This window comes from Notolabrus celidotus, chromosome 13, assembly GCF_009762535.1.
Source record: "Notolabrus celidotus isolate fNotCel1 chromosome 13, fNotCel1.pri, whole genome shotgun sequence".
Lineage (NCBI taxonomy): Eukaryota > Metazoa > Chordata > Actinopteri > Labriformes > Labridae > Notolabrus > Notolabrus celidotus.
Genome location: NC_048284.1, coordinates 8,886,446 through 8,903,081, shown reverse-complemented (window position 1 = coordinate 8,903,081; position 16,636 = coordinate 8,886,446). Strand labels below are relative to the sequence as shown.

At 40.1% G+C, this 16,636-nt stretch overlaps 1 protein-coding gene across 2 annotated transcripts in view; it reads left to right on the top strand.

The window, feature by feature from the left end:
* Nucleotides 1-16,636, top strand: part of lama2 (laminin, alpha 2) — a 283,442-nt gene that overhangs the window by 259,418 nt on the left and 7,388 nt on the right. For both annotated transcript variants that reach the window (XM_034699953.1, XM_034699952.1), the window contains 5 exons: nucleotides 2,351-2,502; nucleotides 2,604-2,780; nucleotides 6,355-6,547; nucleotides 11,093-11,188; nucleotides 15,388-15,500. In XM_034699953.1, coding sequence (XP_034555844.1) covers nucleotides 2,351-2,502; nucleotides 2,604-2,780; nucleotides 6,355-6,547; nucleotides 11,093-11,188; nucleotides 15,388-15,500 — 731 coding nt within the window. The remainder of the gene's footprint in view (nucleotides 1-2,350; nucleotides 2,503-2,603; nucleotides 2,781-6,354; nucleotides 6,548-11,092; nucleotides 11,189-15,387; nucleotides 15,501-16,636) is intronic.

Here is a 16,636-nt window from a genome sequence, read left to right as displayed (position 1 = left end):
GGCTAGGGCTAGGGTCAGGGTTAGGGTTAGGATTAGGGTTAGGGTTAGGGTAAGGGTTAGGGTTAGGGTTAGGGTTAGGGTTAGGGCTAGGGTTAGGGTTTAGGGTTAGGGTTAGGGTTTAGGGCTAGGGTTAGGGTTAGGGCTAGGGCTAGGGTTAGGGTTAGGGCTAGGGTTAGGGTTTAGGGTTAGGGCTAGGGTTAGGGCTAGGGTTAGGGTTAGGGACTAGGGTTAGGGTTTATGGTTATGGTTAGGGTTAGGGCTAGGGTTAAGGCTCAGTCTAGGGTTAGGGCTTGGGTTAGGGTTAGGGTTAGAGCTACGTTTTGGGTTAGGGTTAGGGTTATGGCTAGGGTTAGGGTTAGGTTTAGGGTTAGGGTTATGGCTAGGGTTAGGGCTAGTGTTAGGGCTAGGGTTAGGGTTAGGGTTAGGGCTAGGGTTAGGGCTAGGGTTAGGGTTAGGGTTTAGGGTTAGGGCTAGGGTTAGGGTTAGGGCTAGGGTTAGGGTTAGGGTTAGGGTTATGGCTAGGGTTAGGGCTAGGGTTAGGGTTAGGGTTAGGGCTAGGAATAGGGCTAGGGTTAGGGTTAGGGTTTAGGGTTAGGGCTAGGGTTAGGGCTAGGTTTAGGGCTAGGGTTAGGGTTAAGGTTAGGGTTAGGGCTAGGGTTAGGGTTTAGGGTTAGGGCTAGGATTAGGGTTAGGTCTAGGGTTAGGGTTAGGGCTAGGGTTAGGGTTAGGTTTAGGGCTAGGGTTAGGGTTAAGGTTAGGGTTAGGGCTAGGGTTAGGGTTTAGGGTTAGGGCTAGGATTAGGGTTAGGTCTAGGGTTAGGGTTAGGGCTAGGGTTAGGGTTAGGGTTAGGGCTAGTGTTAGGGTTAGGGTTAGGGTTAGGGCTAGGGTTAGGGTTAGGGCTAGGGTTAGGGCCAGGGTTAGGGTTTGGGTTTAGGGTTAGGGTTAGGAGTTGGGGTTAGGGACCGGGTTAGGGTTAGGGTTAGGGGTGGGGTTAGGGTTAGGGTTAGGGTTCGGGTTAGGGTTAGGGTTAGGGTAAGGGTTAGGGTTAGGAAAGGTTAGGGTTAGGATTAGGGTTAGGGTTAGAGTTAGGGTTAGGGCTAGGGTTAGGGTTAGGGCTAGGGTTAGGGTTAGGGTTATGGCTAGGGTTAAGGTTAGGGTTAGGGCTAGGGTTAGGGCTAGGGTTAGGGTTAGGGTTAGGGCAAGGGTTAGGGTTAGGGCTAGGGTTAGGGTTAGGGTTTAGGGTTAGGGCTAGGGTTAGGGCTAGGGTTAGGGTTAGGGCTAGGGTTAGGGTTAGGGCTAGGGTTAGGGTTAGGTTTAGGGCTAGGGTTATGGTTAAGGTTAGGGTTAGGGCTAGGGTTAGGGTTTAGGGTTAGGGCTAGGGTTAGGGTTAGGGTTAGGGTTAGGGTTTAGGGTTAGGGTTAGGATTAGGGTTAGGTCTAGGGTTAGGGTTAGGGCTAGGGTTAGGGTTAGGGTTAGGGCTAGGGTTAGGGTTTAGGGTTAGGGCTAGGGTTAGGGTTAGGGCTAGGGTTAGGGTTAGGGTTTAGGGCTAGGGTTAGGGTTAGGGCTAGGGCTAGGGTTAGGGTTAGGGCTAGGGTTAGGGTTGAGGGCTAGGGTTAGGGTTAGGGCTAGGGTTAGGGCTAGGTTTAGGGTTATGGTTAGGGTTAGGGCTAGGGTTAAGGCTCAGTCTAGGGTTAGGGCTAGGGTTAGGGTTGAGGGCTAGGGTTAGGGTTAGGGCTAGGGTTAGGGCTAGGTTTAGGGTTATGGTTAGGGTTAGGGCTAGGGTTAAGGCTCAGTCTAGGGTTAGGGCTTGGGTTAGGGTTAGGGTTAGAGCTACGTTTAAGGTTAGGGTCAGGGTTATGGATAGGGTTAGGGTTAGGTTTAGGGTTAAATTTTCATTAGGGTTGAGGTCAAGATTATGGTTAATGTTTATATATATTTTATGTTATGATAATATATCAGCTGTTTTACAGTTGTGAATTTGACTATCATATGGGCCTCTGAGGATGCTCCCCCCCCTTTGCCCTGAGAGTGTTGCTCTGCCCCTGCACTTATGTTTACAGTTCATGGGGATCCGAGCTCATTTTTGCAGATGATACTATTGTCTTCTACATACAAAGTTTTGGTCTAAAGTTTATTTTTCTTACCTTCTTGTCTTTTTAGTGATATCTGCCATGTATGGATAGTATGTACAAAGTAGTTGAGGTCAGCATATAATAAAAAGTCATTTTCTGGAGCGTCAGCCTGTTCTTTACCTTCCTTTTTACACCTTTTCTCTTTTGCTCATTGTCTCGAGAGTAGTTTGGATTTTCGGATTTGCACAGAAAATAAAGTGTGTCTCCATCTCCTGCAGCCGTACCTCTCTGTCATGCTGAACAAAGGCTCTCTGGAGGTCCTGGTGTTTACGGGCAGCCACAGTCCACGCCGAATCATCAGACGGCCTGAGCAGGGCATACTGCATGATGGGAGGGAGCACTCACTGCGCATTGAGAGGCTGCCTGGAAGGTTCGTGTTTTTGCACAGATTTTCATCTCTGTTGTAGACTTTTGCATCGTACAATCAGATGAATACTTTGTATCTTTTTTTCTCTGTGTGGTTTCCATCAGATCTTTTGCAGTTCAGGTGGATGAGGAGGCCAAGAGGGAGGCAGCTCTTCCCAACGACCAGCCAGTCAGCCTGCAGCGGATCTTCCTTGGGGGTATTCCTGCAGATGTCGAGCAGACGTCCAACAGAGCAAACATCCCATTCCAGGGATGCATATGGAACCTCATGATCAATGCAGTGTATGTAATATTGAAAGACTTAATATTTAATATTCTTCCACCTAAAGATGGAAGCAGAGGACTATCTTATATCCTTTTATTAAAACGTACAGTATTGTCAGAGATAAGAAATTCTTCTAATGGCACATAACACCTAGCTGTATGTTGTTCAAGTCCTTAAAAACCAAAATCCAATTTAGCTTTATAAATTGAGCATAGCATTTGTTCAGACAGTTACAAAGTTAAGCTCAGCCCTTAGTATATCAGCTGATCTTCACGCCAGCCTCTATCAGCTGACAAAACACCTGATCACTTTCTACGTATCCAATTGGCAAATGTCAAAACGTTAATTCTATTAAAACTGCTGTAGCCTGCCCATGCTTCCTTCTCAAACTTCTTTGCAACCCGCCTCTTCCCCTGCTCTTCCTTTTTATGCTGTGTCTGATGTGCCTGCTCTTTTCTGTACCTTCCCTGCTGCTCTCCCTGCCTTGACCCTCATATAAGCACATGATAGGGAAGGGAGGTGCTATCCCTATCTTGGCTTTTCCTGGGTGCACATGAAAAGGAGCGGAGGTGTGCTCTCCCAGCCTTGGCTTTTCATGTATTCACATGAAAGGGAGGGGAGGTGTGCTCTCACTTCCTTGGCTTTTCATGTAAGCATATGAAAGGGTGCGGAGGTGTGCTCTCCCTTTCCTTGGCTTTTTCTGTATGCACGTGAAAGGGAGGAGAGGTGTGCTCTCCCTGCCTCAGGCTTTGGGATTTCACGTAGGCTTTTCATACAATTTATAAAATTTATAATAAGTGATACTGCAAATCAGTCATGGGAAAAGTTTCAAAATTGGATTAAGCTATTTAAAGATAGTGTCCTTGTCAGGTGAAGTATTGACTGTGTTGTTGTGCGTCTGTAGAGGGACATTGGTTCTGCAGTAATAATAAAGCAATAGCTACTATTACATAGCGATGACTTAGCTCACATTATATTGCTGTGATAAGATGAAATAGTGGGCTTAAAAATGACTTTTGTTTTTCATATGTCATCACTACTCACTTATTTTACCTCCATATTGTAACACTTTTGGACCTGAATCCCATCTAAACTAAACATTGTTCTGACATCACATGAGAAATCAGGAGTAAAAGAACAGAGTCAGCTTTTGATTTTGTATAATTTTCTCTTCCTCACCATTTTATAACACTTACACAGGCATAACTGACCAATATACTTTAGCTCAGTTTCCTTTTACAGTGAACTGTTTACCCTTTAATGCTCTCTATTTATACTCATACTGTTTTCCAGCAGCGAACGACAAGGCTAATTTTGACCTCATACACTTTAAGGTTAAATCATAGTTAATGTGATTGCAGGAGGTCATGATGCTAGTGTTGATAATGATGATGATAAAGCCAGCCTCTCTGTCTGCCTGAACAGCAGTAATAGAAGCTGTCCAATATCATAAACATGGTCATAACTCAGATTACACTGCTGTCCTATCTTTGTATGTTTCTGTTTGTTTCTGTTTGTCTGTGGCTCACCTCATTTCACCTCTATAACCCTACTGCTGTAATACTTTTAAATTCATCTTTTATCTACCTGTCTATCTGTGCTCAAACTTTCTTAGAGGTAGTGGGGTTCAGTAAAAAGTCTGTTGAAGCACAAAACAGCAAACATTTGCAGAAAAAAAACCTCTTAGGGTTTGAAATTGATCCACATTTTCAACCCTTGTCTCATGTAAAGAGTGCAGTATGAACATACAAAACGTGACAGCATGGTCAACCTTTTTCAAAAGTAATGGACTTTTTATAACGCTGTCGCAGTGCAGAGTCAGTGCTTTAGATATGATAAAATATTTTTAAAATCTCCTGTTCAAATGATAAAATACTCTGGAAAACCAGGACATGATCACAGAGGTTGCAAGAGTACAGAAATGTTCTCCCCTTGTAGAAGTATAGACACTTTTGTATTAAAAAAGACTACAAGTTGTTGTCAGGAGGGGAGGTTCAAGGTTACTTTATTTGTACCTTTAGGTAGACATAGTTTGCAGTGAGTGAGTCAGCCTCCTTTCAACAACAACCGACAAACAGCACAAGACAAACCAAGTGACAAAGTGCTCAGTACTAAAAGTTAACCCTCAGTAAAAACAAGAAATAAGCAATCTATAAAAACACAGTAAATAAAAATGAGTTGAATGTTCAATCACCAAACTTGTACTTTAATTTTATTGTGCTGTTCTCTTTTTACACATGTGACCAGTACATCAGTATAAAATGCAGAGGGTTTTTATGTGTTTTGGTAATTTACCCAGAAGAAGCAAGTGGATGCATCACTGCACAAAACATTCTTGGGTAAACAGCGATGCAGAACAGACTGGTGGCACAACTTTTTTAAAAGCTTGTCTCCCTCGATCGATCAGAGATGTGCATTTAAAGAAAACAGTGGTACACGATTAACTAATTTAACTTTTTGGGGTGCTAGTTTGATTGAAAAGACTCCACAACGTAGGACAAATGTCAGGGGAGGCTGGTTCTCACTTTCAAATTTACCATAGGCATAGCTCAAATGCCATGTGGGTTGCAAACTCCACATGGCAAAGACAGATTGTACTAGAGAGAGCTACACAGCTGCACAGGAACTGCACATTGTGGACTTTGCTGAATGCAGCAGAAATTGTCACAAAAAGACAGTTTAGACCTTTTTACCTCTGAGAGACTCCCAAAAACAGACTTATCTTATACACTGCTGCAACCTACAGTATATTCCAGATTTTACTGTAAATGGCACATCATATGTGCACAACTCTTGACTTACACTTTTTATCATTTCAAAGGACAGGAGTATAATATTCTGCAATAATAATCAACAATAGTTTTGCTTTGACTCAGATGCATTTAAGCTCCTGTGAGGAGTCTTTAGCTGGTTATGAAACAGACTGAAATAAAATTTGATGCTTTCTTATGTCCTAAAAAAGCAAAGGATAGCATCAGCAATAAGATTGGCAGTTTATATATCTTTGATGTTTGACCAAATCGGCAAAGAGATAAGAGCTCCCACTTTGTCCACAGGGGTCGCCAACAAAGACACAAATAGAAAGTTCCTGTCTTGAAAATGGAAGGCAAAAGAAGTGTAGATAAAAGCCAAAAATGATTCCTAAGCAAAACACCATTTTATTCCTGCTTTGATTCTTCCCACCTGTTCAATTCATTCTAAAAGTACTGGACCACTTTAAGTCCAATGGAGCGTAGACTGTATTGCCTTGTGTATTAGGTCAAGGTTAAAAACTCATCAGCGTTTTATTTGCAACAGCATTATCACGTTATGATTGTTGCTGAGTCCCGATCAAGGTCTCAGCGGCTCAATAATGCTGTCAGTGGCAATGATAATAGCAAACTTCGCATAATGCAGTCTTACATCTCTCTACATGAACTGAGCACCTTTTAAATAAATCCGTCAGATTTGTCCTCATTGAGCTAGGAAGTACACTTATTCTAGCATTTAGTCTGAACTCACTCTCAGTGGTTATTTGATCTCATTCTGAGCTTCATGCCTGTGTCAAATACACATTTATAACTTTAATCTAATCTCTCATCCTTCTCTCAGTCTCTCAGATTTCTCCCTGCCTGTATCCTTTGAGAACGCTGAAATCGGCCAGTGCCCCAACCTTGCACCACCTCCACCTCCACTCCCACTGCCAGACGAAGAGGAGGGGCCCGCGAAGGAAAAGGAGGAGACCAAGCCGTTCAGGCCTCCGCCGACCTCAGCTCCTGTTGCTCAACCTACAGCTCCTCCTGCTGTAAGTGGCTCATACAACATTGGAACACACACATTTATGCCAAACAATGTATTGGCATTACTTATTTTGAACAGAAGGGGTTAAAAATCAAATCAAGTTTGTGAGTTAACAAAAAAGGGACTTGATTTATAGAAATATATCAATGCACTGAACAAACGCAAAGGTAGACAAATGTTGGGAAAATGAAAGTCAAGGGCAGGTTAGTGCACAAAGCTGGTGTTATCAAGTCAAGTCCCATGTTCAGATTGTATTTCTTTTTTTGTATAATTGTTTTAAATTCACATTTAACCTTATACACGTGACACCAAAACAATTATATAATAAAACAATAAAACACAGGGGACAATTAAATTAACAGTAACACAAAACAACAAACAAAAAAAAAAAGATCCACAAACAGAACAGAGAAAAAAAAAAAGATTTATACAGACATTAACTCACTCCTCATACCGACAAGCTTGACCTCATAATTTCATTTTTCTTCTTTAAATAAATGTTAGCTGTTAAAAAAAAAAAAAACATAGATGGAAATAACAAAAAATCTTTGATCACAAATCAAATTTTGCGCTACTCTCACTGAAACGTATAGACTAAGTGCGTGTGACACTTTACCCCATATATTTTCAAAATGAAATATTTTGTTCTTTTCAACGGCTAATGATGTTTCATTATAGTTCAGATTATATTTCTAAAGCAGAAATTAAACCTGTAAACTGTCCTCAGATTATATTTTGTAAAGCCAAATCAGGTTCAGAAGCTTGTTGAGTCAGGGTTAGGGTTACTGTGAGCAGCCTTTTTGAAGCTGTTAGCACACTGAGAAGTATAAACTGAGAAGGACAAAGTACACAGCTTCATTACTTAATTCAAAGTATAGATCCACCAGGTCAAATATTACTCCAATACAAGTGAAAGTTGCTCTGTTAAATAATTACTTGAGTTAAAGTACTGGAGTACTTGCTTTTAAAAATACTTAAGTGTTCAAAGTACTTTTAAAAATATCAGAAAAATGTTGTATTTTCAAAAAGCACAAGTGCAATCAAGAATACATAGGAGTACATTCGGTTCTATCATATTCATCTAGAAACCATTACTTGAAATCTCTAAAAAAAGTACACCATGGAATACAAACAGACACTAAGTCACTCCAAGCACAGACAACTTAGTTTGAAATGTTCATCTGGAATGAAACAAAAGTTACATAGCTCAACACGCTTTCTCAGGTTGGACTGTGAATGTTTGTATGTTTGAGCAGATTGGGAAGCAGGGAGAACATTTCAAACGATATGTATCATTCTTCATTTTAAAAACCTCTAACACGGGCAGAAGATATGGTCATGGGTGCGAGAATTATAGCCATCATTACCACCTCTACATGAACTGCCTGATCTGAGTGAATGTTCTTTGTGTTTGCTCCACATTCAACCGTGGAGATGCACGACATACTACTGAAACAAACAGAAATACCCAAACACATTTTACTGTCTTAGGGATCAGATTTCAGAAAAGAGAAGGACATTAATCAGCTGGCTTCAAAGCTTAAGTAGTGAGTAACTAGAGCACTGATAGAAATGTAGAGGAGTAAGAAGTACAATAATTGTCTTCTGAATGTAGAGAAGTAAAAGTAATAAGTATCCCCCCCAAAAAAATAATACTCAAGTAAAGTACAGATACTCCAAAAATGTATTTAAGTACTGTACTCAAGTAAATTTACTCTGTTACTGTCCACCACTACTGAGAAGAAGCATACATAAGTTCAGAAGACACATACAGTGCAGTAAGGAAAACACACATCAATATGTACACATGTAAACAGAAGCTGCACACATGCTTGACTCTCTGTAACTCACACAAACACACACGTATTTCTCCCTGATGAAATGCAGCCGTGGCCTCGCCATGTTAGCTTAGCGCTTCATCACATAGCACTTGTACAGCCCATTAACTCTTCTTTATAGCCCCTTTAGCCTTGAGCCACTAAACTCCACCTCTGGCAGCCTGTCATGGTGTGCGGAGCTACAGCGCTACGCTAGGCTAACTGTGCTCGCCATTTATGCTTTATGAGCCCACAGGAGCCAAAACACTCTGCTAACGTTCGGCTGCTATGCTAAGAGCCTGGTGGTGCCGTGAGTTATCCATGTCATAACCTTAGCAGTAGATAGGAGAGATATATTTTGTATATTTAATGTGTCTTACAGCAGTCATAGGTTATCAGTTACTCAGTTACCTGCTAAACTACACCTCTGAAATGAGCGATCATGAAACACAGAGCCAAAGAGCAATGCCAGCTGAGCTATAACTCTGCAGTTTTCTGCTTTATGGGCTGTAAGTTCATCTGCTTTATGATGTACAGTACACTGAAGCCTGTGAGAAGCTGTGGCTCTCGAGTCCCCATCTATATTTTATTGAGGTTGAAGGATTCTCTCCATATTTCAGACTCCCTGCAGTAAATATGCTTCAAATTCACTCTGTTTGATCGGTATTTTGTTCATTTGAGAAACAGCTCACCTTGCTGGCCAAAAAAAAAATAGAAATAAACAAGTAAATATCTCATCAGGCTTCAGAGCAGGACGTGAGATCGTTTTAGAAAGATTTGACCTTCAGTAGTCCTGACCTTGCTTATCCAAGTATCAGAGTTTGCAAGTAATAGAGAACCAAAGTGTCTTCTTCTTTTGCCTCAATGAAAGGCAAACACACCCTGAGTTACCCTGTCATTATTCTAAGCGACTTGTTGATTCTGATTAGATACATAGCCTTAACTATGGGTTCAATTTTTTCAGTACAGCCCAGCACCAAACTCCTGCATTAAGACTTCTTGTTTCATCACACACTCAGACCATCAACCTGTATAAGTATATATGTACAGTGGGGCAAAAAAGTATTTAGTCATCCACTGATTTTGCAAGTTCTCCTACTTAGAAAGATGAGAGAGGTCTTTAACTTTCATCAGAGGTACACTTCAACTATGAGAGTCAAAATGAGAAAAAAAAATCCAGGAAATCACATTGTAGGATTTTTAAAGAATTTATTTGTAAATTATGGTGGAGGTGGTGAAGTATTTGGTCAATAACAAAAGTTCAACTCAATACTTTGTAACATAGCCTTTGTTGGCAATGACAGAGGTCAAACGTTTCCTGTAAGTCTTCACCAGGTTTGCACACACTGTAGCTGGTATTTTGGCCCATTCCTCCATGCAGATCTCCTCTAGAGCAGTGATGTTTTGGGGCTGTCGCTGGGCAACACAGACTTTCACTCCCTCCACAAATTTTCTATGGGGTTGAGGTCTTGAGACTGGCTAGGCCACTCCAGTATATATATATATATATATATATATATATATATATATATAATGTATATATAAAATATGTGTATTCATTTTTTTGTAAAAAATAATAAATAATATATACATATATAATTGTATAATATATATGTATGTGTATACATATATATACTGTGCTCATAAGTTTACATACCCTTGCAGAATTTGATTTTTGGCCATTTTTCAGAGAATATGATAAGAGAAAACTATTTTTTTCACTCATGGTCAGTGGTTGGGTGAAGCCATTTATTGTCAAAAAACTGTGTTTACTCTTTTTATATCATAATGACAACAGAAACAACTCAAGAAATCATAAATTCTGCCAGGGTATGTACACTTATGAGCACAACTGTATGTATATATATATAAACATATATATATCATTATCATACAGTACATATCATCAGAATAAATCTATTTCTTGTTATGTTAGTTTTATCATTATATGTCACCTTCTTGCACATTATTTTTTGCTCTTGAGCTCAGACAGACAGACAGCCCTCTGCACACAGGTTACTGCTACATATTGTAGCAGCAGCGAAAAGATATTGTCAGACTGCAGAGGTAATCACAAGCTGAATCACAGCTGACAGCAGACAACAGCCTCAGCATGTGCTTGAATAAAGAGGCTTCTTTATCTCCCACTTCCCTGTCACAACACATTCTGTACTTCTGATTCTTGAGATAGTTCTGAGAACCAATTTAGAGGCTGAAGAGGCTCCACGAGGGGCATCTCAACAGCTCCAGTGAACTTCTGAAGACTTGGATTCAGGCTTCAGATTTATAAGAGTCTAATTCATTTTTATGTTCTCTTCTGATTGATGTTATCATGACAGCCGCCCCTGGAGCATTTGTTAATCACTGCTCAGTAAATGTCCACCAGTAATGTGAAATTTAACTTTTAAAAGGTGTAACAGATGAGTTTATTTCAGCTCGGACAGAACTTTTGGGGATTTATTAAGCATGAACAGGCCTCACTCTCCTCTAATGACAACAAACTGACATGGTTGGAGTCTACTTGATAAAGTAAATCTGCTTTAATTTGGGGTACTTGGGGTAAAAAAAAAAAAAAGGTTCATTCTGTGCTTTGACTCTTCTCATTCATAACATAATTTCCTGCCTGAAGCTAATGGAGGGCTGTGTGCTTTTCATAAACACTCTAGCACATTCTGGCTTTTTGGCTGCCATTAATCCCCTTCCCTCCCCACTTCCTGACTGCTTACCTACAGGAGGCCACGCCCCCTGCTGCACCTGCTGCTTCACCTACTGCTGCTGCTGCTGCTGCCGCCACGCCAACTGCTAAACAGGAGCCCAGCGCTGATCTGGTATACACAAAAATCACACACACACACATTCAAACTCACTAAGATCCTTTTGACATGTTTACCATCTACCTCCCTGGTCAATTTACAGTAAATCTGGAATATTCTAATTTCAGGACTTAGAACTCTGATTTTATTTAATTATTTTTTCCAGGTAGCGTTCAATTATCAAGATTTATAAAATAGAGTATGAAAAAATGGTAAAAAAATGTTTTCACACTTTATTAATCTTATCTTTTCAAACTAAAGTACATAAAGCCACAGAACTTTCTTATTTCTGTCATTCTATCATGCTGTAATTCTTTATATTCTCACCCATTCAAACCCATAGAGGCTCAGCATAGCAAAGCTTTTCACCTTCTACATTTTTCACATATTCTTTGAGCTGCTTTATGTAACTATGGCCTTGAGCCAGATGTCACTAACCAGCTATCCACGATCAGCTTGAACCGCTTTTGTAAGTGCTTCACCCAAGAGCCCTTGATACAAGATACTGGAAGTAGGGAGAGCTTTATACGTCTTAAACTCTGACTGTGAGATGTTTTAACATGCTTCACAGTTGCTGACTTACAGTACATTATAGATAGTTATATTTTTCTTACCTTGTAACTCTTACCACAAGAGTTTTTGGAAGGAGGACTAAGTAGGATACTGATGCAGTTGTAAAGCTCAGGCATCAGGTTAATTATCAGTAGTTTCCTTAAGCTTGACCTTTGATACAAGAAAGTTGTAACAATCACATTATATTATATGTTATATTATGAATGAGCTACCTTTCTTTTCCTACTCATTAAGAGGTAGTAGTCCACTTTCACAGATATTTCTTACCTGTCAGAAAGAACTACACTCCATGGCAAAATGAACAACCAATCCCCAACATAACAATTTGCAGACAGTAGTTCAATTTGATTAACATTCTTCTTTGCCAGAATGAGCTAACTTTTCCTAAATTTTAAACAAGCAACTTACCATTCCAGTAGTTTCTTCAATACTTCACAAAATGACATTTTTTTTCCTATTGGAATGAGCTACCTTACCCCATACCACTATTACAAAGGGGGTAATGATTTTTTCTACCTGCCAGAATGAGCTATCTTTGTTTCCTACAATATTTGGCACTCAGTTTTAAGTAGATTTTTCCTTCCTTAGGAAAACTTTGTATCTTTTACCTGGCAGGATGATCTACCTATCTTTTTTTTTTATTTATGTTGTTGAGGCTTTTTGCCTTTATTCCAAAGGACAACTGAAGAGAGACATGAAATATGGGGAGTAAAGAGTGGGAGAAGACATGCAGGAATTGGTTGACTGGTCAGGAATCGAACCGGCGACCCCTGTGACGAGGGCTGTAGCCTCTGTATGTGGGGCGCTTAGACCACTAGACCACCAGCGCCCCTCTATCTTTTAACTTGATTTTTAAAGGAAGTTGTCTATTCTAGCAGATTTTTTTCCTATTGGAATGAGCTACCTTACCCTGTTCAGCCTTTACAAAGGAGGGTAAGACTTTTTTAAAGATATTTTCTACCTGACAGAATGAGCTACCTCATTTTCCCCCCTACATTTAACAGAGAAGTTGTCAATTTTGATAGATATGTCCCACCTCGTAGAATAACCTACCATTATTTTCCTTCTTTTGTTGAAGATGAACACATTTTAGTACATTTTCCTGCAAGACAGATTGAGCTACCTATTTTTCCCACATTTGCAGTGGCAGTGAGTTTTCACAGATATTTTCTACCCAACAGATTGAACTATCTATCTTAAACCTGTATTTGTAGAGGCAGTAGTCCATTTGTATAGATGTTTTCTTTCTTACAGAAAGAGCAATCCTACTTGACTAATTATCGCTGTAAGATGAAACGTCTTTTCTAAACCTCACCAGAAGCAAAGCTAAGACTCTTCATGTTGTAAAAGTAGCAGAACTACTTACTCACATGTAAACACAAAGGCACTTCTCTCTTGTACTAACACTCACTTATGCCAAATCCAAGCTAAATGACTTCTGATTTTATTGCTGTGACCTCCAAGCAAAGACCAGCCACTTCGAATGGAAGGCCGTCTTCCTTTTGTTAGCTTAATGGAACGACGCAGAGGGGATGAGAGAGAGAGGGAGAAGGAGGGGAGCATTGAATAAGAGGAGGATGAAAGACTCAAAAGACAGAGGCACAAAAATGTGAACGGGGAGAAAAGGTGCAGCCATGGAGGAAGTGGAAGAGGAGAAAAGGAAAGAGAGAGAGGGAACGTTTTTCTGAACGAGCGGCAGCAGCCTTTTGTTCATTTAATGGAAAGACGGAAGAGAGGAAACAGGAGAAGAATGAAAGGAGAGGGAAGGAGAGAGCATTTGAGCAAGTGACATCTCCCTTTTGTTAGGTTAGGAGGAGAATGAGAAAGAAGAGGAGGGGAAAAAAGAGGGAGGTTGAGGAGGAGGAGCGGATATGAGGACAGAGAGCGATAAGAGGTGAGTGTCAGCTGTAACAAAGCAAGGTCACGGTGTGGGGAATGTCTTCACTTGAAAGAGAACAAGAGAGGAGGGGAGATTAAGACAGACACACACACTCACACACGCACACAGACGCCTGATCGTCTGAGATGCTCGCCCTCTACACTTTAGGTATGGAAAAGCAGCTTTGTTACCTAATACGAGATGAGAGGGATCAGGAAGTGAGAAGAGAAGGCCCAGAGAGGAGATAGCAAGAAGATTCAGGAGGTAGAGGGGAAAGAATTGGGAAAGACAGGAGGAGAATATAGAAAGTGGGGCAGAAAAAGTGAGAAGAAGTGGGGAGGAGAACTTTGTAGAAACTGAAGGAAAAGGTCAGGAAAGTAAAGCAGATGTAGTTCTGGGAGCTGCATCACATAGTATGCAGGAGCAAGTGAGGGAGAGAGACACAGATGAAGAAAGAGGCAAAAGAGGAAGAGGCAGGAACACAAGACATGACAAAGAAGAAGAGTGTGCAAGAAAGATGTTAAAAAGAGAAGAGAGGAGGCGTGAAAAGTGTAGGGGAAAAGTCAAATGAAGGGTGGATGAGGAAAATTAACCAAAGTTGGTAAAAGGAGAGTATATGTGAAGAGGAGGAGGAGGAAGATAGAGAACACAACAGAAGCTAAATAGTTTATCATAGGTGGAGGAGGAAAGAGGAGGATACAGCAGGAGGAAAAAAATAGGGGAAGTACAACAAAAAGGAGGAGAATGAAGAAAATGACAGACAGAAGAGAATGGGAGGTAAAAAGAAAGGGAACAAAAGGAGTTGGACCTGAAAAGAAGACAAAATAAAAAGAGAAGGAACGGTGGAAATCTAAGGAAGCAAATTGAGATTAAGGGGAAGTTTGTTTAGTGTTAGGGAGTGGAAAAGGTGGAGATGATGATAAAGAAGAAAAAAGAGGGAAGTGAAAATCTTCAGGACAATTAAGAAGAGACCAAGAAATGATAACCCGGGAAAAGGAATGATGAGAAGGGAAAAGTTGAGACTGAGATGAAAGGAGATCTCTGAGTGAAGGGGTGGAGAGGAAAAGAAAGTGGGACCAGATGGGAGGACAGGAGGAATGATAAAAGGAAGGAGTTGGAGAAGGAGAACAAGAAATCAGAACAGGGGTTGACAAAGGAGAAACGGGGGAGAAAAGAGAAAACTGCAGGTGAAAGAGCGTAAAAGCAAAGTTCAAAAATGCAATGCTGCTACTTGTACTGCAACACTGACACCCTGTGGTCACTGGATGAACTGCATCCAAGAGGCAAAGTAATGCTACTGTTTTAGTTGATGCTAAAAGATCAATAGGAGGCAAAAAGATCAGAAGAAAAATATATGACAGAGATTCATGATATTGAAATTGTGTAAATTAAATCAAACACAGCGTAATGGTCATGGAAAATAAAGAATGAAGAAACAATAATGAAAGATTATTGCCTTTAACCAATTTCAAGATGTCTAATGTTGTTAACAGGACCTTCTCCAAAATTCAATATGTATTTTCCCATTTCAAGCCCGACAATCCTGTACATTTTGTCTCTGAACTCTTCCTTCCTCGGTTCTATAAAAACGATGACCAAAAGAGACCCCAGCTTTTAGGTCCCTGCAGATGAGACTTAAAAAAAAAAAACATTGGTGTGATTGACATGTGTTCTGCTCAGGTGTTAAGGTTCCTGTTGACAGGAGGCAATGGGAGCAGTGAAATGCTGTCAGTGTATCTGACATGTTCTGTCCAATCTGCAGGATTCATGTGCATCAGCTGTGGCCCCGATCGCGCTGGAGAAGGCCTATCAGTTCGGACTGACCAGGAACAGCCACATGAGCTTCGCGTTCGATGACACCAAAGTCAGGGAGAGGTTTGTACTCCAAGAGAATAATAATGTTTTCAATTTATGTTGCACAGTGCTTTGTTAAAATGATGCACAGTAGAAGTGATGTAGAATCTGCTGTCCATCTACATCAATAACAAAAATAATTTTAAATATGTGCTGTCCTCATTCATTGTTTTCATTGGTGAAGTTAGTTTTCAGTTATTTGACTTAAAGTAGGACTACACAGCTATATCAAAGTGTGACACTGCATTGTAAGAAAACAAGTATTATTTTGACGAGTATGAACATAATGGATGTAAAACTTGCAGGTAGCATTATATTCATGAACCTGTGTGAGGTGTAGCTCACATGAACAACTTTATATGCTTCCAAGTAGCTTTAACTGTAATAATGAGTCATACTTTTGGAGGACATCTTACAGTTTTTCTCAGTCGCTTTGGTACATTTCTCTGATCAAAATTGAAATTCTCAAAACTACTTGTTCAATCTTCACATCATTGCGTCACTTGTGCACATCAAAAAAGCAATTTCTCATTTATTTGAGCAAGTTGCAAATGCTTTGATACATCCATGCAAATGATTATGTAAAATTATCTGCTGTTTCCTACATTATCAAGTGCTTATGTCATGTTGATCAAAATGTAATATAATGGGTCTCTGTTGAATAGTCTCACCCTCCACCACATTTAGGCATTAGTTCATCACATATTCTGACATGCAAAATGGTTGAACATGTTGTCAGAATATGCCAGTCATATTTCTGTACATTTCCATTAGACTTGTTTTCTAAATCTGTCCTGAATTGGTAAATTGCTCCCAGGTGAATCTTGACTTTCTCAAACAAAGGGGAATGTGTGAAGCATTAGATCAACCAATGATCAACCAGTTTTCTGACATAGCTCAAAGGCACATCTCATGAACCATCAACTGGCAAGTATATATATATATATATATATATATATATATATATATATATATATATACCATTTACTTGTACGTAAATGTGAATCTTGTCTAGTCTCTTGCGATCAATCTCCCACATACACTAAGATGTAACTTACAATTTACAATAACTGTCATCAAAACTTTAGCCATAGTTTACATCAGAACGTCCCTCCAGAGTACACTGTTTTATTGACAACATGACTAAGCAATTTGAC